This window comes from Lissotriton vulgaris, chromosome 11 (genome assembly GCF_964263255.1).
Source record: "Lissotriton vulgaris chromosome 11, aLisVul1.2, whole genome shotgun sequence".
Lineage (NCBI taxonomy): Eukaryota > Metazoa > Chordata > Amphibia > Caudata > Salamandridae > Lissotriton > Lissotriton vulgaris.
Window position 1 is genome coordinate 118542836 of NC_141699.1, and position 24937 is coordinate 118567772.

General features: G+C 44.8%; 1 protein-coding gene across 5 annotated transcripts in view; it reads left to right on the forward strand.

Moving 5' to 3' along the window:
* MSI1 (musashi RNA binding protein 1) overlaps positions 1-24937 on the forward strand; it is a 155698-nt gene that overhangs the window by 80787 nt on the left and 49974 nt on the right. For all 5 annotated transcript variants that reach the window (XM_086942857.1, XM_086942858.1, XM_086942859.1 and 2 more), the window contains one exon: positions 17006-17054. In XM_086942857.1, coding sequence (XP_086798983.1) covers positions 17006-17054 — 49 coding nt within the window. The remainder of the gene's footprint in view (positions 1-17005; positions 17055-24937) is intronic.

Below are 24937 nucleotides of genomic sequence, written 5' to 3' on the forward strand. Positions count from 1 at the left end.
TACAGATGCAAGGGTGAACATTGCCCCCCCAACCCTCCCACTACCCAAGCTCCCTCCTCCCCCCCCTTCCCCCCTCAACCCTCCCACCCAGTCGCACAGTCATCATTCTTGTCTCCACTTCAGTACATAATATCTGAACCCAATGTATGCACTCGACATTAACATCTCATCCCACATCTACCAGAGGGTCTTGATCCGCTGGAGGCTCGAGCCGTAGGCCCCTAAAATCGTCCCACCTCTTTCAAATTTTGAAGTGTTTCCGTGGGCAGCCCCTAGCAACAAAAATCGAAAATCTAGCACATTTTAAATTTAAATCTGCTATGCTATAAGTTAGATCTGCATCACACAATGCCATTCGATCATTAACAAAATGCAATGGTTGCTAAAGAAATATAAGTCCAGGACCATTCTTCAGGAAGTAATAGCCCTTCCTTTTGGCCACTTTCTAGCTTCATAAAACCGGAATATCTTTGTGCAGATGAAAGCGCAGCAATTAACACCTGACTGCTCCGTGGAACTCCCAGCGGTGGATACCTGCATACTATACTTGCAAATATACTCGACTCCCCAAAGCACAAGCCTGTTCCTACCAGAGTGCACCGCCCCTCCCTCGAGAGTTCACATCATGTGAGGTGCCTTCTTCCCTGTTCGGAGGAAGGCAGTGGGAAGAGGGCAAAACTGACAAGAAACCATGGAGTAGATTTAGTTTCCACGAACCAAAGAGCAAGAAGACACACGCTTAGGCATATTAATTATTAATTTCAAGAGTCTTTTTTTTATACAAATCTGCCAAACTTAGCCTCCTCTTAATGCGCAGAAGTGATGTAACAGAGAAGAAAAACTACTTAATCTAGCTGTGACAAGCAGCGGCGGCAATGGAGGGGTCTATCCCTCTGCAGAATGCTCTATACGCTATTTCCCTCCCTGCACTTCTCCTTTATAATGCTACCCTTCCCCTACTCATCTATGGTGTGGTGTAAATCGGGAGAAAAAAGGGTTTTCTGAGTTGCCCTTACCTCTCACTCCTACCTCCTTGCCCTTTCCTTCACACGCCTGCATTATTTTCTTCTACCTCCTAGGAAAGTTGGAAAGTTGAAGAGGGCCTGGGATGCTGCAGGGGACTTTGCGGATGAGGTGGGCCGGCAACACTTGTCTGCCATGATCTCCTTTGTATTTACCCCATTTTATTTCTAATGTATACTCACCAGTCAACCATCCCCAAAGCTTCTAATCCCAGAAGCACAACTCAGAGTCTGTGATATGGTGCACACAGTCAGGCTCAATGACACCTGTGCAATCACTGTTTCTGACATTCATCGCTCACAACATACCTCAACATTTTTTAGGAACGAGCCTGTGTGAGCCTTCCCTTAGCACATGTACTCTCGCTTGCAAGGCACTATTGTTTACAAGAGGGGGATCACTGACCGAATATCAAAATCATAAGTCTTGTGGACAGAATATCTTGTCAAAAATATCGAGGACCACAATATCAAGAAGGTTAGTGCAAATAGGGAAGTATAGATTTACTATTCCTAACTCCACATCTATGTACCTTGAAGATATATATATTGTCAAGGTACATATATGCAAGTTATATATAGTATAAACTTGCTCACTTATTAAAACTTACCATGTCAGTATTTTTTGTTCTTGATATTCTTGACATGATATTTTATCCCCATAATATTTTTTCTCTGATGTTTATCTACACATTGTTTAACATCCATTGGCTTCAGTGTCACTTCTCCTTTGCTGCCTCCTAATTAAAAAGGCATCACTTCCTGTGTATTCTCTTGCGCATGGACTGAGGAAAGGTTTATTCTTCCTAATTAGTGTATCTCCACTGCTTGCGCGAACGGAGGTACTTTTTTTGCCCGTGTTGCTTCTTTCCCCTCCCACCTACCACCTCTCCGAGTTGTTGCCACTCCGTCCTGCCACCCCTCCACGACATCCCTGCTTGCACATACATCCAACCCATTCCCACATCTTTTTATTGTTGTTTCCCCATTGTCGTACCCGTCATTGTTACTTATAAAAAACCACACATTGACACGGTCAGTCCTGGCCACATCACAGCACTACTATTTTTTAAAAAAACCTTAAGCCATTTTGCTCAGCAGCTCGTTCTGATGTGCAGCATGTCTTAAAACATTGATAAAGCCATCGCATAGGTGTGCAACCTATTGGCTTTGTCAGTACTTGTTTTATTTGATACCCTCTTCTTGTCCGCATGTTGTACAGTGGATCTTCCCTTTCATCATATAATAGCCAGCACCTCTGTACCCAGGACAGTAAGATCTGCCTTTCCACCCTGCCACCCACAAACACATATAGGCGAAGAACAGCCCATCTGCTTCATACAAGAAATGATCCCCCACCTGTAAGCAGAGATTGCTGTCCACGGAGCCGCGCCGAGGCAGTGTCCTGGTGTGGAGGTAACCTTGATATTTGTGTGACAATAGGTACCCCTTCATTCCCGGTTCGAAGGCTCATGGGGCATTATCTGGGTGATACAAGAAACCCTTTCGGCAATATACCCACTGGGGTATAGTATACAGTGCATGTTAAATTTATGTGCTCCGCTTTGTTAAGAATATATGTAAATACACAGGTGTCTTGATTTGAGTGTAGAAGGGATCTCTTCTAGGTCCTGATGAGAAGCCAGGGGAGGGCTTTGAAACATGTCGACACAGGAGACACTGCTCATTAAAGCATAGTATCCCCATCCCATTCCCCACTTTTAAAAATACCAGCTCAAAGAAACATTAAAATTATTTTTTTCCACGGAGCCAGGTATTTTTTAATTTTTCACCATTCACTCACTTCTGACCCTTCCACTCACACTCCTACACCACACATAGTATTGTTTTTCATAACCAGTGCTCCCACGTAGTCGTAGGTTGCAGCACACCCCATCCCGCAGCGGGGTGGAAAGACCCAGAATATGAAGCATGCCAAAAAGGGTACTTTTGGTGGGTGAGGGGTATTTAAACAAAGCTGTGTGCTTTCCACCATTGGAGGAACACTTTTATTCTTTCCCATAAGGGTGGATCCCTTTGCTTTTTGACACCTTGAATGAGTAACTTGCTGTCACCTTGGGCCCATCCATTGTGGACTTTCAAGGGTCCATTCACCCGTAGCTGGTTAGGTCTCTTTCATCTTGGACAGGCAAAGGCCCTTCCACCTTGGATCTGTGATGCTCATCCATCTTGTACCGATGACAGCCTGTCTACCGTGGACATTGGAGTACCCCTCCAGCTTGGACCAGTGAAGACCTGTTTGCCTTGAACCACTGGCTACCTGACTAACTAGGTCTGGTGAGGGTGTTTGCTCTTTGGACCGACAAAGGGCTGTCCTTTTTTACCAGCCCCAACCATACATTTTAAATTGGCATGGACTCTTCAATCTTGGACCAGCAAGAACCTTTCCGCTTTGGATTAACAGGAACCTGTTCACATTGGAGCAGTGAATATCTTTTCTCTTCGGCGCAGCATCAGCTCCACTGTCAGTGCACATTTCTGCTCATACTTGCACACTACCTCTGTTACGTTGATTGTTTAATAACACAGATGCCTTGTTATAATAAGATTAGGTCCCAGCTCATTAGCAGGGCAGGGTCAGCAGACCCGGCTTACCCTCTGGCTTACGGAGAGCTGGATTTGTCTTCACCACCTGCTTGACCTGCCTTGGACAGGATTAGTGGGTGGGAAGTGGAGTGAGCTGTGGGGGATGTCAGAGCTAGATGTAGGAGGTGAGTGGTGGGTTAGGATTGAATAACTAGCACTGCCTGGTAATAAGAGATAAGCACTTATCAATTGTGTGTAGGGAGACAGAAAAGGGTCTGTATGAGGCGTGCATTTTTTCTTTTTCTCTCATTTTTTTTTTTTTTTTGGGCACAGAACTATATATTTTTTTTTAATTAATGTATTTATCATTTTCCAAAAAATGCGTGTTGTCTATCACCCACATTCACGGGCATCAGCAGAATTCATAGATCTACCCCAGTGCCTAAAATAACAAATTAATACATTGCATATAGTTAGTCACTGATCAGATATGTCAATATCCCTACACACAGTGGGGTGACTTTGGCAACACTATTAGATTCTGTCCCGCAGGGCAGAGAACTTAAACTGAGACAGTCCAAACATGAATCCCTGGCCAAAAATAACCACAAGAGCAGATGCAGCTAAACTCAAATGACCAGTAGCCAATACCTGGTCAAAAAAGCCATGAGGGCAGAGATTGCTAAACTAGACGAATCAGGGAGGAGGAAGTAGTTGTTAAGAAAGAGTGATCTAAAAGAATCACAGGTGCTTACTACATCAAAGGTGGGAACACTGGATGGCTCCTTAAAGTGATCTTGGAAGAAAGAGCTAAAGTGAGACAAATCAGGTAGGAGATCACAGAGCAAAAACATACACCAACTGGGAGAGAATTACAAGTGTATCCACAATTTTCTTGTGCTCAATGCACCAGAGATAAACCACTTTCCCTATACTTGAGGGTAGCCATGTTTTAATTTCCAATAAGCAATACCTAACTGATCAAAATATTTTTTTTTAAATGTTATCAGAATTACGACTAGGAAAGTAGACTTGCTGTCTTGAGATTTCTTTGGCCCTATAAATGATAGGTGAAGAGAGAGGGCAAAATGCTCTCTTTAAAACAGAAAACTCAGTCAGGAGGAATTATGGAATATCTGCAGCGGTTGCACAAACAGATGTTTATTCACTTAGGTCCCTTTTTCCAAGTGCTTTGTGATACAGCTGTAACATTGTGAGATTGATAAAATCTATGTGAAAATTATGAGGAAAGATAACTCAATATAGCCTTTGAAGGAACTAACATCCTCTAGATAAAAGAATGCAAGATAGCGCCATTTATGACATTAAACTCTTTCCATTTTATAACAAGAGACCAATTTTGAATATAGGCAAAAGAGCAAGCCCTCATCCTCCCACCATAGTATCTTTCCCAAACATTATTCATTTATCTAGCTAGTTCATCATCATTGAGCTACTGAGAGAAACAGTTATTGAATTTCTGTTAGGAGGAGGCAAGTGTCAGTGAAGTCTGAGGAGACCTTGGTTTGTCACCCGTTAAAGAATGCTTAGGTTGACCCACATATTTGGCCAGCTTTCGACCTGTTTCTAACTTCTACCTGCAATTTGTTGGTACACGTTGTTTTGGACCACCTTCAACCTTGTGACATTTTTTTTTTTTTTTGCTGAACAACCTTTTAGTGGATGAGACGTTAGGTATTAGACTTTTTCATACCACAAAGTCTATAAATATGTTTATTTTGGATGAGTTTGATTTGGAGGCCGATGGAGGCAGTGTTGGAACCCTGATTTTAATAGGGCTATAAACTATGTTTGACAATGTTGACCTTGGAATCATCACTTCAGTTTGGTTGAAGGGGTTGTAGAGCAAGTATGCCTAACTGGAGTCAACCATTCTTACAGTGCAGAACCAAAACAATTGTGCGTGCAGCATTTCTTTTCACTTTCAAGATGTCAAAAAGTGTTATGTGTCAGAGATTAGCTCTATTCCTCTCTTTTTTAATACATATACCATTTGACTTTTTCAATGGCTTGAGAACGTTTGCACGTCATCCTATAAAGATAATCTATAGCCAACCAGAACTAACATTCTTGGGATAAAACTGTCTTATGATGAAGACACTCGAGGCCAAGGAAGGAAAGGCAGAAACATGAATGTCCAGAAATGTATTCACATGCTCTGGGCTTTTGTCCTGATACAGAGAAATAGGTAAATATCCTTGGCTCCCAAATGGAAGTTGCAGTGTCCTACCAAGTATTGTCACACCTGGATTCTTCAAACGAAGAACAAGATCTTCCACTTCTTAGTTTCTATATCAAAATTCAAAGCAATGATACCCATGGTATGGTCCAGATTGGAAACTCAGATGAAATATATCTATAGAGTCCTGAATATCTGTAAAATTGCCTGCAGATTACAGAATGCAGCAATCCGCTCAATGTTATTCTGGGACCGGACGGCTCATGAGTCCCTGCTGCTGAGGACTCTTCACTTGTGATCTGTTCGGTAAAAGTTTCTGGTTAGGGTACCTTACATTGTTCCCAGAGCAAAGAAAAAAAAAGGCCTAGTCTCTCGTCACAGAAGAGTGAATAATTATTTTCTGTCAAGATGACTTTGATCTGCACCCCATGAATTGATGTACAACATTCTGTGTTCAGGCCGGAAAGGTGTGGAATACACTCCTTCTAAGTGAGAGTGATTAAATATGACCCAATATTAGACATTTTTTCAAAGTGTTCATACTCTTAGCATAGTGTTGTGGAGTATATCCTTATAGTCGAGGCATTTGGAATGCCGCCAGATTATGCCATGTGATGCCATGTTATCGGTTTCTAATATTGCAAAAAGCTGCACGCTCGCTAAAAAACAATAAAATAACATGGCAAGAAAGTCATTTTTAGGTCGCAGACAGTACAGCTATCCGGTTTGCTAAAGTCATCTTGGGGACTTTCAGAAAGTTGACCAAGGAATGTATTCCGTCCATTGCTTACCATAGGCTATGTGGTTGTAACTCACATTTTCTGGCTTTCTATTTGATGGCTTTATTTACTTTAGCCTGTTAGCTTGAGTTCGTCCCTCCCATTGCCCAACCTTTATTTACTGTATTCTTCCACTGACTCGCTTTCTGCAAAACAAACATTTAAATCTTGTTCTTATCTTGTTTCTATTGTTCCTGCACGGTGCCTTCATCTCATTTTCTTGGGCAAGAAAACTCCTTTCAAAGAAAGTAGGAGATGTATCTCTGCCTTCATCCTTTCTTTCCTCAGTTATTTTGGTTATAGAAACGATTTAATTCTACTGTTGTGTGGTACAGATAAAAAAGACCTGCTTTATGGTGTTGGTTTGCAACTTTTAAGAGTCAATATGCCATACTGAGCCCGTACTATGTACAGAATGTAAATCATGCTATAACAGATATGTAAAAAACACAGTTGATGGACAATGTCATACATTCACCCCAGTACAAGGATCTGGGCCTAAATCCATCGTTTTTTTGCACTCCACACCACCCTGGGTTAGACACTGGCTATATGCAAATCAGCTCTGACCCTGTGCCTCATGGGAACAGTCCAGTCCAAACTACCAAGCCATGTCTTTCCCAGACTGGAATCAAGCATTCAAGGACCGGTTTCTGGCTATCAGCCTTCATCAGCCTGGATAGCTTGACTCCAGTGGTGTGGAGAGCCTGGGACTCACGTCTGAGTATACCCAGCACACCCGGGGTGAAAATTGCAAAAAACACAGTTGATGGACAGAATGTAGAACAATGTCATACATTCACCCCAGTACAAGGATCTGGGCCTAAATCCATCGTTTGTTTGCACTCCACACCACCCTGGGTTAGACACTGGCTATATGCAAATCAGCTCTGACCCTGTGCCTCATGGGAACAGTCCAGTCCGAACTACTAAGCCATGTCTTTCCCAGACTGGAATCAAGCATCCAAGGACCGGTTTCTGGCTATCAGCCTTCATCAGCCTGGATAGCTTGACTCCAGTGGTGTGGAGAGCCTGGGACTCACGTCTGAGTATACCCAGCACACTCGGGGTGAAAATTGCACAAAACACAGTTGATGGACAGAATGTAGAACAATGTCATACATTCACCCCAGTACAAGGATCTGGGCCTAAATCCATCGTTTTTTTGCACTCCACACCATCCTGGGTTAGACACTGGCTATATGCAAATCCGCTCTGACCCTGTGCCTCATGGGAACAGTCCAGTCCGAACTACCAAGCCATGTCTTTCCCAGACTGGGCCAGGGACAGACTAATTTGCATATAGCCAGGTTCTGAGCTGGGATGGTGCAGTGAGCTAAAAACGGTGTTGGATTAAGCCCTGATCTCTTGACTGGGTGAGAGTATTCTGCTTAATTCAGAAACTCTGTCCATCACCACCCCCTGTTGTTTAATTATTTTGTCCACCATAAGCGTGGAAGGGTATACTCAGACGTGAGTCCCTTGCTCATTGCACCATCAGGATTCAGGCAAGCCGGGCCGAAGACGGCTGAAATGCCAGAAACCGGTCCCCGGAAGCTTGTTTCCTTCCCAGTGAAAGAATTGGCTTGGTAGTTTGGTTTGCCCTGTTCCCATGATACACTGGGCCAGGGACAGACTAATTTGCATATAGCCAGGTTCTGAGCTGGGATGGTGCAGTGAGCTAAAAAACGGTGTTGGATTAAGCCCTGATCTCTTGACTGGGTGAGAGTATTCTGCTTAATTCAGAAACTCTGTCCATCACCACCCCCTGTTGTTTAATAACAGATATGTGGCATGGTTCGTACAGTGAATAGATGGCTTTTCACCCTTTTAGGTCTGGCCGTTGATGGCGCTTTCGTTTTTTCATTTTTTTAACATTTGTTTTTTCAACAAATGAATTCATTATATACATACATACAGGGAGCTTTTGGTCAGCAGGCTTCAGCCATTGATCGGTTAAACTGTCATTCACATTTTGCTTCCACCCACAACAGCCTGCGGCAACGGGTAGGCCCACTTTATCCATTGTCTCCCTTCACTCTGTTCACTTTGTATGGCTGCACGATGCCTGTTCACATTGTTCATGTGTGCCTAAAAATAGTTATTTTCTCTTTAACGACAAAGCGTGCTTTTTCATTTATTTTTTATTTTATCATTAAATATCAATTATTTCTTTTGCCCTGTTCTTTGGCTTCCCATTTAGATAGGAATTTATTTTCTGTTGTCTTTTTTAAAATGCTGTTATAAAGTGGTTACGTAACATTGTAGCTGCTTGAGATTTGAGTGCTTGGTTAGGTTGTGATTTTTACTTGTCTCGGTTACAAACAATAATAATAACTAAATAAATGGTAATTAAAAAAAATGCCTTAACAGCTGGAAGGTATCTTATTAGAGAACAAAAGAAAAAAACATTAGTAAAACAGTCAAATCATTTTGTTTATTGCATATAGCAGCGATGCTTAGGTGTTGGCATATTGTCTTTTTTCCTTTTTATTTTTGTGGCTTATTCTTGTTTTACTTTTTGGATTCCACATAACACTAAAATAGTGAGTTGTCGAACTTCTACTCTCATGGGGCGCGAACAGCTCAGTGTTACTGGGTAGCCACCACAGACTATATAAGGGTGAATTCCATTTAGGCACATTCTTTGTAAGTTTATCTCCTGAATATTTATCTTGGGTATCCTGTAAATTAAGTCAGTACCCGGCTCTGGAGGAGTGGACCTGATGCCTCTCAGTCATATCACAGTGACGAGACAGATCCCAAAGAGGGGGTCACATATTGGGCTTTGTTGAGAATCTATGTAATATTCCTGTTAGTGACTGAGAAAGTGAAATTTAAAATGGATCTGTATTAGATTACGTGCTCAGTGCACCGATAAAATACATTGCAGACAAGGTTTGCTAAATCAGTGGGGCTGGAAGAAACAGGCTGTATTTTATAATAGTTGGAAAAGTGGTCTTTATCTAGTTTGTGGCGTCCTCGGTTCAAACCAGCAATAACATATTATTTGGCACAGAAACCCAGGGTAGGAGGTAAGGTCTTAAACGGGAGAACTCACTATAAAATAATGTCACCCCACTTGCATGTCCTTTCCCTGAACCTGTGTCTACAATGTCATAAGTCACTATGGAGGTAAAAATGGTCCTTTAAGTTTCTTGATTATCCTATCCTTCCAATGGCCAGGTTCCCTTAAGTTGGGTAAAAATGTAAATTGATACTTGTATAGCGCACTACTCACCCGCAAGGGTCTCAAGGCGCTTGTACGAATACCGCTGTGGAACCCATCCTGGCTTTCACTGTGAGGCGTCCACTCCTGGGCACCCCCAAGGTGGAGGCCAGGCATCCTTAGCGTTGTGGTGGCCGTTGTGGAGATTAAGCAAGCTATTGCCCAGAGTTGCAGAGTGGGACTCCATGATTGGAATAGGCACCGAGGCGAGAATTATCAGGTCCGTGGAATTTTGAGCCCAAGACCCGCCGAGGCAGGGAATTGAACCCTGGTCCCGGGCTAGACCTCTGCATCAGGATTTGCCGGGTATTGCTGTCATCTTTACTGACAAGCGTTTATTCAATGTGTGCATCTGAACGACATGCGCAATGGAGAAGAATTGAGGACCTCCCTCGTGTTAGACCCTACGTGAAGGGCTGTCTGCCTCCGAGATCACTTTGTATTTTTTGTTCTAATTTGTTTTTAATCTCCCAACTTCTGGTACCTTAGTACTGCCTCTTAGGGTCCTGATAACGCTATGCATGTGGGAGGAATATTTTTTCTGGAATAAGTGTTCCCCATTACAGCTCATCAAAGAAGAGACCGCTTTTGGTAGGACATAAAAGGATAAGTAGGTGAAGAAAAACATTTGGGTGCTTAGAGAGAGATATAAAGCAGCAGAAACTGGGAGGTTATACGTCCATTAATGAACTAGCAGCCCTTTTTGGTAAAGGGGCACAGGATAGTTAACGATCAAGCAAGAATTACTATCAAATAGATGTGTGTGATTGGTCAACATTGGAGCACAGTTATTCTTAACACCTTGGCTGCTATGGGTTTTCCCGCTGGGTGCTAAAATATCAAGATCCCCATTATTCATGACAAAGCCAGCTCGTCATAAGCGCAGGGCAGGTAACACCCATGACGAGCTGGCTTTGTCATTAGCGTCGAAGGGGTTAAAGAATGTAATCTGCATCATATTGAAAAGCCTGAAGTGAGGCCATATTCACCTGATTCGACATCTTTGAGGAAAGCATGTACTTGGTGTCTGGTCACACTCCTTGTATGTACAACATTATTCTGAGCTGCTTGGAGTTCTTGAAATTCATGAGTAGATGTTCCACGGTGAGCATTTGCATTGTTATTACTACTGCTTTTATTGCAATATTAGTGTGAAATCTTGACAGAAGGAACTCAAACCATTTTCTTAAGATATGAAGAGAAAAGTTAATAAGATTCAGAAAATTCTGAAACCTTTATCTTTTCAGCTCATACTACATCCTGGCAGATCTGATCTAGACACTAGTTAGACCCTGATTGGCGGAATTGAGTCTGCTTTATTTTTCCTGGCTTTGTGGCAGGCTGTTGTTGCTGAAAATGCAACAGGCAGCGTGTAAGATAAATTCTGTGTAGATCGCCATGTTTTTTTTGGCCTGCTGGTCATTCTTTTGGGAACAAGACCTCAAAGAGAGGGCTTGTTTCTGAAAAAGAAAAAGCATCAGCCATGATAGTCAAGGGATTTGAAGATGTGCTGTAAATGATGTAAAACAGCTATCCTTTGGTGGATGGGCCACTGCCTTTGGTTGATGACCAGCAGAGACTCCACCTGCAGTTAATCAGCGATTCTCTCTAAGAGGCAGGGGAACCTCCGGTTTAGCGAGGCAGGTGTATCACCATTTTATGGTGGTCCTCGTGTCACAATATGACCTCCTCAACCTTCCATCAAGCCTTCTCATTTCAACCATATTTTCTAAGACACACCTTATATTTCTAACTGGACTATAATTTAAAAGTATTTTCCATCAAATCTACCAATGCAAGATAACTTCCCATGGCTTGAGCTCATTAATAAAGTCTACCTCTTGTCTCAAGCCATTGACCTATCTTCACTGATAACCTGTGTACATACATAATATTTTGATTCTCTCACTTTGCTTGAATATTACTACCTTCTTTCTCACCTGATATCGGCGATGACATTTACAGGATATTAACTTTATCAAACCGCTCAAGTAAAATACATGAAGTAAAAACTATGCATGCCACGAGTAAGGCCTCTCTAGTCAAGGCCTGTGGGTAACCTCTCCAAAAGGATAGCAAATTGGTGAAGGCAACTGCGAGATGATGTACAAAAATAGTGAATAATTTAAATTGTATAGCACTCTCAGTGGAAGCTAAAAATGTTAATATATGTACACAAGAAGAATGAAGGGGTGGTGGGGGGGTGCACAGTTAGAAGCGAGCGCTGTTTAAATGGAAGAGTTTTAGTTGAGTTGGAGTCCATAATACAGACGTGTGTGTTTTTTTTTTAAACATATCTTGAGTGCTGTCGGGATGGCTCAGAGAAATCTTTCACCAGTGACATCTGTGACCTGCTTGTCACGTGTTCACATCTGTCAAGCCCAAATCAGCAATTCATACTAATAAAGTCGGAAAATCCAGTACAATTAGCTGTATTAATATCATATATGTACAGCACTTAGAAATGTTCGCAACGGAGGCAAAAAAGTCTATCAAAAAAGTTATTATTTTTAAACAGGAAAACAATAGTTCCAAGTTAAACGTCATTGCTTTTTAAATATATAACAAAACTTAAAGTTGCATTTGCATATACACAAGTAAGTTCAAATTCAAACTATATAGTAATATAAACCTAAACCATAAATAGCTAAAATAAACTTTCCTACTAGCATATTTAATAACATTTCAGGACTCTTTCATCATACAGTGCCGTGTGCTTATGTGTGGTCTAGCATCCTCAGGATGTTGACCCTTTCATTACAGAAATCAAAAGAAGCACTAGTATCGAGTCACGAACCGTAGTGAGAAAGGGAGGGTGACGTCGAAAACCAGGCTACAATCTATGCGCCTGGTAGACGAAGACATGTGCAATGCTCCAAAGCTTAGAACGCGGAGAATGGAGGGTTTCTGGCCACTCAGATATGCACTCTCAGGTTCCTTATTGAAATGCACGGCGGAGAGTTGTCTTTTAGGAGAGAAAAAGAAAACCAAAGCGAGAAAGCGGTCAGCTCAAAGGTTGAAAATCAGGACTGCCCCATCTGGGAATGTACAGGAAAGGCTTGGCGCCCCTTACTTGGCATCAAAGGTTAGGTTTTAAATTCAGCACACACACGGATTTACAAATACAGATGTATGCACACACAAAGGGATAGAGCCCTGCACATACAAATCTGTCCCCGCGCCTCCAATCTCCCGCCCCTCTGCCACATCCCCCACCAACACCTCCCACCGACACACATCTCTTCAGGACCTAACAAAAGTTTTTGTAACTGCTTTGCTCTCTCCCAGAGGGAGGGAAGAGACTCGGAGAAAGGGTGCCATAGCAACATTCAAGCTTTATTAAGTGAAGAGGGGGTTGGGGAGATCGAGGAGGAGTTGTGAAGAGCAAGTTTACCCGGGGGTGGGGGGGGCTCTAGGGGTTGGAAGGTGGTAGAAAAAAAACGGTAGAATATTTTTCCCGGAGTAAATTAGCAATTTTTGAAGGAAGGCGCCTGTCCAAGTTCTGCTTCGGTCCGTGGTTGGTGCAATGTCTGAAGATTGATCTGTTTCTGCCAGTACCTGTAACTGTTGCTCCTTCGGTGGTGGTGGTGGTGGTGGGGGGGGGTAACAAATTGTGGATAGCGATAAGAAAAACAAGCGATATAGCAGAATTCTAGATACATACTGCAAAAATACTGTAAAATACCTACTAATGCTTGGCAAACACGGGTCTTGTTTGAGCAGAATATATATATATATATATAAATATATATATATATATATATATATATCATATACCAAATGCCCTGAGCATTGAGAAGTCACACGCCATATCCCACCTTCCAGGATAAATGTGCTGCTTGCATCTTGATTTCCTGGTTCTATTATAATATTTCGCCGACGCGTTTCGGGGCTCCAGGCCCCTTCATCCTGGGCATGAACACACGAACTCAAAGATCTGCATTCAATTGTTTTTTATTTCACCTCAGCCCCGCCTCATTTTATCAGGTGTTTGACACTCGGGGTGTTGTGGGGCTTGTAGTTTAGCCATGCAGAGTCGGGTTCGAGTCTTTAAGTTCAAATAAAGTCATTTTTAGGCTCTGAGTGAGTTCCAAGGAAACGGTGGTGCAAGCCCATTGTGCACTAGGGACATGGCACTGTACGAGATCGGAACAGTTCCAAGCTTCAGCTCCGACAGCCGATGGAGGGCGTTTCCCTCAGTTGTCGGCGGTGCTCTTCTCCACGGCCGGGCCGCCGTGCGTTAATCATATACCAAATGCCCTGAGCATTGAGAAGTCACACGCCATATCCCACCTTCCAGGATAAATGTGCTGCTTGCATCTTGATTTCCTGGTTCTATTATAATATTTCGCCGACGCGTTTCGGGGCTCCAGGCCCCTTCATCCTGGGCATGAACACACGAACTCAAAGATCTGCATTCAATTGTTTTTTATTTCACCTCAGCCCCGCCTCATTTTATCAGGTGTTTGACACTCGGGGTGTTGTGGGGCTTGTAGTTTAGCCATGCAGAGTCGGGTTCGAGTCTTTAAGTTCAAATAAAGTCATTTTTAGGCTCTGAGTGAGTTCCAAGGAAACGGTGGTGCAAGCCCATTGTGCACTAGGGACATGGCACTGTACGAGATCGGAACAGTTCCAAGCTTCAGCTCCGACAGCCGATGGAGGGCGTTTCCCTCAGTTGTCGGCGGTGCTCTTCTCCACGGCCGGGCCGCCGTGCGTTAATCATATACCAAATGCCCTGAGCATTGAGAAGTCACACGCCATATCCCACCTTCCAGGATAAATGTGCTGCTTGCATCTTGATTTCCTGGTTCTATTATAATATTTCGCCGACGCGTTTGCACCACCGTTTCCTTGGAACTCACTCAGAGCCTAAAAATGACTTTATTTGAACTTAAAGACTCGAACCCGACTCTGCATGGCTAAACTACAAGCCCCACAACACCCCGAGTGTCAAACACCTGATAAAATGAGGCGGGGCTGAGGTGAAATAAAAAACAATTGAATGCAGATCTTTGAGTTCGTGTGTTCATGCCCAGGATGAAGGGGCCTGGAGCCCCGAAACGCGTCGGCGAAATATTATAATAGAACCAGGAAATCAAGATGCAAGCAGCACATTTATCCTGGAAGGTGGGATATGGCGTGTGACTTCTCAATGCTCAGGGCATTTGGTATATGATTAACGCACGGCGGCCCGGCCGTGGAGAAGAGCACCGCCGACAACTGAGGGAAACGCCCTCCATCGGCTGTCGGAGCTGAAGCTTGGAACTGTTCCGATCTCGTACAGTGCCATGTCCCTAGTGCACAATGGGCTTGCACCACCGTTTCCTTGGAACTCACTCAGAGCCTAAAAATGACTTTATTTGAACTTAAAGACTCGAACCCGACTCTGCATGGCTAAACTACAAGCCCCACAACACCCCGAGTGTCAAACACCTGATAAAATGAGGCGGGGCTGAGGTGAAATAAAAAACAATTGAATGCAGATCTTTGAGTTCGTGTGTTCATGCCCAGGATGAAGGGGCCTGGAGCCCCGAAACGCGTCGGCGAAATATTATAATAGAACCAGGAAATCAAGATGCAAGCAGCACATTTATCCTGGAAGGTGGGATATGGCGTGTGACTTCTCAATGCTCAGGGCATTTGGTATATGATATATATATATATATATATATATATATATATATATATATATATATATATATATATATATATATATATATATATATATATATATATATATATATATATATATATATATATGACACATTACAGACCACGGTTCATACAGAACCTTGAATACAGCCAAAATACATATCAGTGATTTTAAAAGGGCAAGTTTATGCAGTTGATCCATGCATAGGGTTCCATACTGATGTACCCAAAACACACACTGGTTCAAACGGCTAGAGCAGCCAAGCAGGTACAATGCATCCAAAGTTATGGTAGATGGAGTTTACTTCATAAGTGAATGTTCATGTGTCTTTTAAAAAATATTGCGATCTGGAGGCGAGTTTATTGTGTCTCATGTGACCACCCCAGATAGAAGTGGCAATATCAGTGGTGGACAGATTAGGTGATAGGACTTGGGCAGTGTCGTACACTGGCGTGGGACTGCTGTGGCACAACTACTGGCTGCAAGTGAGGTCAGGCAGTTATGACGCTTGTGGATTTCTTGATTGGCGTTGAGGTCTATTTGTAAAAATTAAGCCCTATAACGGTGGGCTTGCAGTGTTTAGGGTGAGTACAACGAAAAGTAAAGTTGCAGTGGGTGGTTGTCCGTGAAAATAACAGTCTAGCGTTGATAGTGCGCAAAAAGGATATCATTAGAAGTGTGTAGTGGGTTAATCTGGAAGGTTGGGATGCTTATGTCGCACGCCTGGTAGATGGTGGCTTGGGAATGTTCAGCGGTGAGGTTTAATAGACGTTGGGTGAAACAGGTATAATAATCAGAAGTAGGGTTGGTGAAGCAGACAATAGAATAATCAGGTATCCAGGGAATGAAACGGAGGGTAGAATAATCTGGTCTAGGCTGGGTGAAACAGGGTAGAATAATCAAATCTAAGGTAGGTGAAACCGGTAGAATAATGAAATGTACAATTGGTAAAGCACAGAATGGAATAATCCGATATAGGGTAGGTGGAACAAAGGGTAGAACATTCAGATTTAGGTTGAGTGAAACACAGGGTAATGTAATCAGATCTAGGTTGCGTGTTACAGAGAATAGAATAATCACACCCAGGGTGGGTGAAACAGAGGGTTGGATATTCAGACCTAAGGTGCATGAAACAGAAAAGAATAATCAGATTCAGAGTGGTGTAGCAAAATCTGAGGGGGTAGGTTTAAGGGGAGACAAATCAGATCTATGGTAAATTAAACAGAGGGTAGGAATATTCGTTGAATGCTCGAAGCCCCTACCTTTCTATAGAGGACAGAACTCAAGAAACCCTAGCACAATGTAATCAGTTACTATGCTCTCTGCCAAAGAATTCTCTGGCTATCACCTTTTTATACAGGGTAAGCCTGAAAGCTATTCTGGCCCTCTCAGTTGCTACAGGAGCAGCCAAGATCTTTAATAGAAGAGGAGTGTGGCATAAGCCTGTGAGGCAGGACAATGACTGTGGTGCATAAAGCTGACTGGGGGTCCCTTGTATTACATAGCTAAGATATGAAGTGGACTTTCATTTGTATACAGGTTCTGATTCTTCCAATGTTTTTGTTTCTCTGACAGGTGGACGATGCAATGCTCATGTTTGACAAAACCACCAACCGACACCGAGGTAAGTAAAGCATAGTGTGCCAGAGAAGGTGGGGGTTACTTGTTTTGTGTGGCAATAACTAGTTATTATTGGTAGTTACACTTTTTAGCCTTGGTTAGGCTATATAACAAAGTAAAAAACGTCAGGCGGTCCTCATGAAAGCATATAGGGACCTACAATATCTCTTCAGCACAGTCACCATTTGGGAGGATAGACTGTAATGCCATGGAGGCTAATTAAACAGATTGCCTGCTTGGATGGAAGATAACATTTTGTAGTACCTTTGTCAGTAGAAAGTAAGTTAAACATACACATTGTTTCAGAAAGAGTGTGTGGGGGTGAAATACGGGAGCCTTTCAGTGGTTGGGGTAGATGCGCTTCCACACCACATCTCATAGACTGCAGGGAGAAAGGATGTTAGCAGATGCATCTTTTATTGAGCCGTGCATCGGGGAGGGAACCTGAATGAAGTAAAAGGATCTGGGAGCCTCAGTGGTCTAGAGCAGGATTGTACAGAATTGCTCCACGACAACTGGAATCAAACCAAATTCTCAAGGCTTCCACTTGACGTACTTGTACGTACAATGGGCCCCATACTAAAAGGAAGCTGTAAATCTGCAGCTGCACGTCTATGACTTTATATGGGTGTAGATTTATGCATTTCTGTTAATCAAGGCAGTTTTCGGGCGTATGCCTGAAAGCAATGGAAAGTCATAGCCTACCTGGCCTATTCCAGGAAAAGTTTTGTGAATGACATTGTCTCATGAGAAAATATATAATATGCACACGTAGATTTTCTCCATTAGGAAACCATTCATCTTGTGGAAAATTAATGTTCGAGGCATATGAGCTGCTGATTACACACTGTGCATAGATGGCCACCTAGTGTTGGCCCGGATGTTTGCAGTTTGTTTTTGTTGTAGAAAAGTGTTTGGAAGTCACAGGATAGGTGACTCCTCCTTTGGATGATACTGCGCATGGACATTGGCTCCATCCCCAGATTATTTTTTTCCGCCACCGGGCTCGGATGTGTTTCCAGCGCTCCGTGTTGAAACTGATTTCCTTTCGGCGCGCAATCCTCACCAGCTTCTATAATTAAGTTTCGAACGCGTTTCCAGTCTACACTACTCTTCAACACCGAGGACTTCGCTGCCGGTCGTCGATGACGGCCTTCGGGCCTATTTAGGCCTCGACTCCAGCTCATGGAAAGGACGCCATTTAAAAAGTGTCCTCAATGTGGGTTGAAGTTTCCCCACACCGACCTTCATGAGGTGTGTAACCTTTGCCTCTCCCCGGAGCAGGAGGCCAGAGGGTGTTCCGCTTGTGCCTCCTTCCGCTCCAAGAAGACGATCCGGGACCGAAGAGCTAGGAGAACAATGGCTCGATCTCCAGCTCCAATTCCAGACATCTTCGCAGAGGGCGGCGACGTCCCAGAACAACATGACGTCGACAGCAACTCCGAGGCAGAAGATTCCGATGTCGATGACGTCACTCCAGCACAGCGGGTCGTAAGAAAGACCGTCGACACTGACCCTTCCTTGACACACCCAAAAAAGGGTCCGGTCACACCCTCGTCCTCAGGTGCACACCGAGACACTGCTTCTACTGCCCCACCTTCGGGCCCGGCTAAGAAGCTACCCAAGCCTTCAGGCAACTTGGGCTCGAGTCGACCTCTCCACGGTGCCGGCGCACACCTACCGGCACCGAAAAAGACAGCTTCAGCTGCAACGCCGAGATCGAAACAATCGGCGCCAAAGCATACCAATACCCCCTCACACCGAAACCAAGGTCGGAATGAAGCAAACACTTTTCGGATCCGAAAAAACAACCGGATCCGAAGACTTCATCGGGACCGAGAAAATCATCGGAGCCGAAACAACAATCGGAGCCGAAAAAGACTCCTGCTTCTCCTGTTAAAGACATTGCCAAAAAACCAAAAGAAGCTACTTCGGTGCTGAAACCTTTCTCCGCACCAAAATATCATCCTCCTGCAGAGAACTTAATTCACCCAGACCCTGCACAAAGGACTCTGGTTAAAGATCCAACCACTGGTCGACTAACTTTAAGTTAAAAAAAACGGCCACTGGATAAACCTCCTCATCCAAAGAAGAAGGACATGGCTACATCCCCGCTCAGAGTTCCTTCTTCTTCTCCTCCACCTATGCCGTCACCACCTGTTAACATTCCCCTACATCCTCTATCAGACCACATGATGACAACAGGGATGATAGCTCTGATGACATGGGGGTAATGCAGATGACCCATATATTCCTCCAGGCTCACCTGACCCGTGGAATGAGTACAACACCCCAGATGTCCCAAATGTCCCTCAGGACAACATATACCCCTCTAGGCCTTCCCCACCAGAAGACACTAAAGGTTTTAATCAGTTAGTACACAGAGCTGCGCATTATCATGGGGTGGACATGCATACAGACCCGGTAGATGAAGACTTCCTAATGGATACATTTGATAATGAACAAAGGTTCTCATCCATTTTACCCATGCTCAATGGAGTGATTAAGCATGCTCCTGAAGTCTTCAAAGACCTCGTTAGAACTCTGGTCATTAACCCACGAATTGAGAAGAAATATAAAGCTGCACCTTCGGATCCAGCATAGTTTTAAAGGCCCAATTCCACTAGAACTGCTTGTGGTTTCCAATGCACTCAAAAGAGTAAACTCACAAACGTCAATTGAGGCTCGCCCACCAGATAAAGAGTCTAAACTGCATCAGGAACGAGAACTGCCTTCCAAGCAGCAAACGTGTGGCGTATTGCCAATACACAAGCATTATTGGCAAGCTATGACAGGGCACATTATGACGAATTGGAATCATTAATGCAGCACCTCGCTGATAAGTATAAAGATAGAGCAAATGAGCTTATCCAAGAAGGGAAAAATATTACAAACACCTCCATTTGTTGTGCACTTGATGCAGCAGACACTGCCTCCAGAGCAGTTAACACTAGTGTTCTGTTGCGTAGACAAGCCTGGCTACGCATATCAAGGTTCAAACCTGGAAGTCCAAAGTGCTATACTAAACCAACCCTTCGATGAGCAACACTTATTTGGACCCAATGTAGATGTATCCCTTGAAAAAATGAAAAAGGATACAGATACAGCCAAATCTATGGTAGCCCTGCAGTCACAGGCTCCCAAACGTTCATTTCCACGCTCATCTTATAGAGGCGCCAACAGGGGATACTCTTCAGATACACCTTCCACCTCGTACAAAGCCCCCACACAATCCACCTATAGTACGGGCTACCAAAGGGGTAGTTACAGAGGTAACAACAACAAGAGCAGAGGGAAAAACAACAACTCCTGCTCTGCCTCCACCCCTGCCCAATGACTCCCCTCCCCTTCCCCCACCTCATTTCACTCCTGTCGGGGGAAGACTACAACAATATCTACCAGCCTGGGAAAACATCACATCAGACAGGTGGGTGCTTCAAATAATTCAGTCAGGTTACTGTCTAGAACTAACATCCACCCCCCAAACATACCACCCACACAGCGTCCAATGTCACAGGAACATTTGACACTGCTCAGACAGGAAGTGGTATCTCTCCTGCAGAAAAATGCAATAGAAATTGCCCCAAAGCATCAGCAAAACAAAGGAGTATACTCCCTATATTTCTTAATCCCAAAGAAGGACGGATCTCTAAGACCTATCCTAGACCTCAGACCTCTAAACATTAACATACAGTCGGATCATTTTCATATGGTCACACTTCAACAAGTCCTTCCGCTCCTGTTACAAAACTACTTCCTTGTCACTCTATTTTACTGGCTAAAACCTCTTACTTCTCCCAGAAGATCTTGGATTCGGCCTCCAAGTCTAAGGACATCTTTTCTATCACGGAGGAGCTTACTTTGCCAGATCGTGTCACTGTTCAACCTCTACCTTCTCAAGCCCTTTGTGAATCTTTGAATTCATATTTTATTGAAAAAATTGTCACTATCAAGAACAATATTCCCTCTCCCTCCTCCCCTACCCCTCCTCCCTTGCCTCCCATGAATCCCTGACGTCTGGATGTTTTTCCCCCTATCTCCCCGACCGAGTTCATCTCCTTGGTAAATTCAGTGAGCTCGGGCTCTCCTAATGATTGCTGTCCCCCTCAAATCCTTAAAGAAGCTTTCTTAGCCTGTCCGGATCCTCCGCTGTCATTGCTCAAAAACTCGCTTGCCACCGGCATAGTCCCAGCCTCTTTCAACCGGCGGTCGTAGTTCCCATTCTAAAGAAACCCGGCGCAGCTCCCTCGGGTATGAGTAATTTTCAACCTATCTCCCTTCTCCCCTATCTGGGGAAAGTCTTGGAGACTTATGTCACTTGTTGTCTCAGCACATTTATTGAGGGTTCTTCTTTTCTGGATAACCAGCAAGCCGGCTTTCGACCAGCTCATTCCACCGAAGCTGTCATCGTGGCCGTGAAGGATGTGTTACGACAAGGTGCCGACAAGAACATCGCTCAGGCTCTTGTATTACTGGATCTGTCGGCTGCGTTTGACACGGTCGATCATACCATCTTGATCGACCATGTCAACAATGCGGGCATCCAGGGCACAGCCCTTGCTTGGATCAGATCCTTCCTCACCAGCGCTCCCAGGCAGTTCACCTGTCCACTTTCTCTGCTTCTTATTCCCCCCTTTCCTGTGGAGTCCCTCAGGGCTCTGATCTGTCGCCACTTCTGTTCAACCTTTATATGCATCCCCTCATAGTTTCCCTCCGTATGCTGACGACTTACAATTGATTTTTCTTGTTGATTCCTCCCCCTCTTCCTGCACTAACTTCCAATCCACCATGCTTGCTATCTCTGAGTGGATGCACTACAGTCAGCTGAAGCTTAACCCTAACAAGACGGAGCTGGTGCTGATGGGTGGGCCAGCCAACCCTTGGAATTCCAGCTTCTGGCCTCCCACTTTCGGAACCTCGCCCTGCCCTGTCAACTCGGTAAAGAGCCTTGGCGTCATTATAAGTAGTGACCTATCTATGAGGCCTCAAATTAATGCAGTTACATCATCCTGCTTCTTCCATCTGCGCAGGATATGCAAAATCCGTAGGTTTTTCACTACTGAGGCGCTCACCCTTGTCATCATGGCTCTTGTCACCTCCCATATTGACTACGCCAACTCCCTCTATGTTGGAATACCGGCTCTCCATCTACATCGGCCGCAGTTGGTGCAAAACTAGGCGGTCACACTGGTCTTTCGTCAGCCCAAACATCAACACGTCTCGCCCCTGCTGAGGAGACTGCATTGGCTTCCTGTGGCCTACCGCTGTATGTTCAAAGTTGGTTGTATTTTTTTTAAGGCTCTTGCCGATCAGGCTCCTGCCTTCATCACCTCCAGCCTTCAGCGGTACATACCCTCGAGAGACCTTCGGTCCATCTCCCTCAACCTTTTGATGGTCCCTAGGTACAAACGTAAAAAGCATGGTGGCTCGTGTTTTTCTTTACTGGCCCTCACTCTGTGGAATTCCCTCCCCATTTCTCTCAGACTATGTCCCAGTTATGTCCACTTTCGTAAACTTCTTAAAACCCACTTCTTCCAGTTAGCCTATTGAGTTACTCTGCGGCACTGCTTACCCGCTGTTGTCTTTGAGCGCCATGAAACTTTTTTGGTGACCGTGCGCGGTATAAATGTTTTTAACATAACAGAACATAACTCTAGATCTCAAGTGCGATTACTTCCACATATTCCCATCCACACAGCGCACAGAAAATATCTCAGATTTGTGCTAGACGTACAGCACTACCAGTTCAAAGTGCTCCCATTCGGAGTCACACCAGCACCAAGGGTGTTTACCAAATGCCTAGCAGTGGTAGCAGCACACTTAAGAAGACAGCATATTCACGTCGTCCCATACCTAAACGACTGGCTCATAAAAGCCAACTCATACAAACAGTGTGTACAATACACTCACGCTACAATTCAACTGCTCCACAACTTGGGATTCACAGTAAATCACACCAAGTCACATCTGCAACCCTTACACATACAACAATACCTTGGCGCTACAATAAACACCCAATTAACACTAGCCTATCCCTCTCCAGCCAGGATAGCAAGTGTACAGACTCTTCTAGCAAGATTCAAACCGCAACATTCGCTTCCAGCTCGAGTGTTCATGCAGCTCATAGGAATGATGCAAAAACCACAGTTGATGGACAGAATGCAGAACAATGTCATACATTCACCCCAGTACAGAGATCAGGGCCTAAATCCATGGTTTTTTTGCACTCCACACACCCCAGTTCAGACATGGCCATATGCAAATCAATCTGACCCTGTGCCTCATGGGAACAGTCCAGCCCGAACTGCCAAGCCATGCCTTCCCTGGACCGGAAACAAGCTTCTGAGGACCGGTTTCGGGCATTCCAGCCGTCTTCAGCCCGGCTTGCTTGAATCCAGTGGTGTGGAGTGCATGGGACTCACGTCTGAGCATACCCATCCCACTCGGGGTGACAAATGCAAAAACCACAGTTGATGGACAGAATGCAGAACAATGTCATACATTCACCCCAGTACAGAGATCTGGGCCTAAATCGACGATGGATTTAGGCCCAGATCTCTGTACTGGCTGCATTCTGTCCATCAACTGTGGTTTTTAGGTCGAGCAGAGGCCTATTGTTGGCCGTATTTGGAAATGTGGACACGAGAGGGGCACAAGCGCAGATTTCACCTCGTGGGCGCGCACGGCGCCCTGCCCCTCTCGTGCCTCATATTCCCATGCTCAAACACACTCACACAGCCACACTCACGCTTGCGCACATACACAGCCACACGCATACACAGGCACACACACACTGCATACACACACGCACCCCCCCTTAAACAGACACACGCGCACACAGACAGACGCACGCACAGACACACTCGAACAGACACACGCGAACAAACACAGACACATGCGCATACACCCCCACCCCCACCCTCACCCTCACTCCCACTCCCACTCACCGGGCTCGCCTCCCCTTAGGCATGGGAGCCCCTTTCCGATGTTCTTCACGACGGGACTTCAGCTGCCGGACCCGTTAAGGTGGGGGCTGCCCGCGCATGCGCGGCATTTCTAACCGGGGCTCTTCAGAATGAAAGTGAGAAATGCCGCGCATGCGCGAGCAGCCCCCGCCCTACCAGTTCTCATTTGCTATCTGTCAGCCAGCCAGAACCACATTCCTTCCGACTGATGTCTTTTGCTACACAATGCTCGTTTTATGACTGTTGTAATGCTTTATTACCCCGACTAAATTAGCATGCATTGTTAAATTGCATACAACGTCCCCACTATGTGTTGAAAGTGGGTAGGATAAAGTCTTCCGTGTATATCCAGATATCTTTAGTTATATAGTGCATACATTTCCCATAGCGTTGGAACATTTGAAATAGACAAACAGCACTAAAGTATACATTACTGCAATGTACTGAACAGTCAATCGCTCACACCAAGATGGCCGCTCAAGAATAGTTCTGTTTCAACAGAGACGTGAAACCCTCCTTTCAAAGATGGCCGCCACGTTCGCTCAGAGCTGCTTCTGGGCACCCTGGCATATCCGTCCTCGATGTCTATGCTGCTAGACACGCCGCTGCTCTCCGTACTAACACCGGCGGCCCGGCGCATGGCCGCGGATCCACCGCGCTGTTCTAACAGCAGCCCCGCCCCTGCTGTGACCATGCCCTGCCAGAACCAGCAGCCAGCCTCGGGGCCCGCGGAACCCGCTGCCCACAAACAGCTGCGGTTTGCGGAGTCGGTAGAGAACGACGTCCTAGATGCAGGCGGCAGCACCGGGTCGTCCCCCGCCAGCAGCGACGGGAGCGAGGACAATGGGAGCAGCGCCGCCCAACAGGAGCAGGAGGAGCAGCTCCTGGCACAGCAGATCGGGCCCCAGCTCAAGGTGCCCAT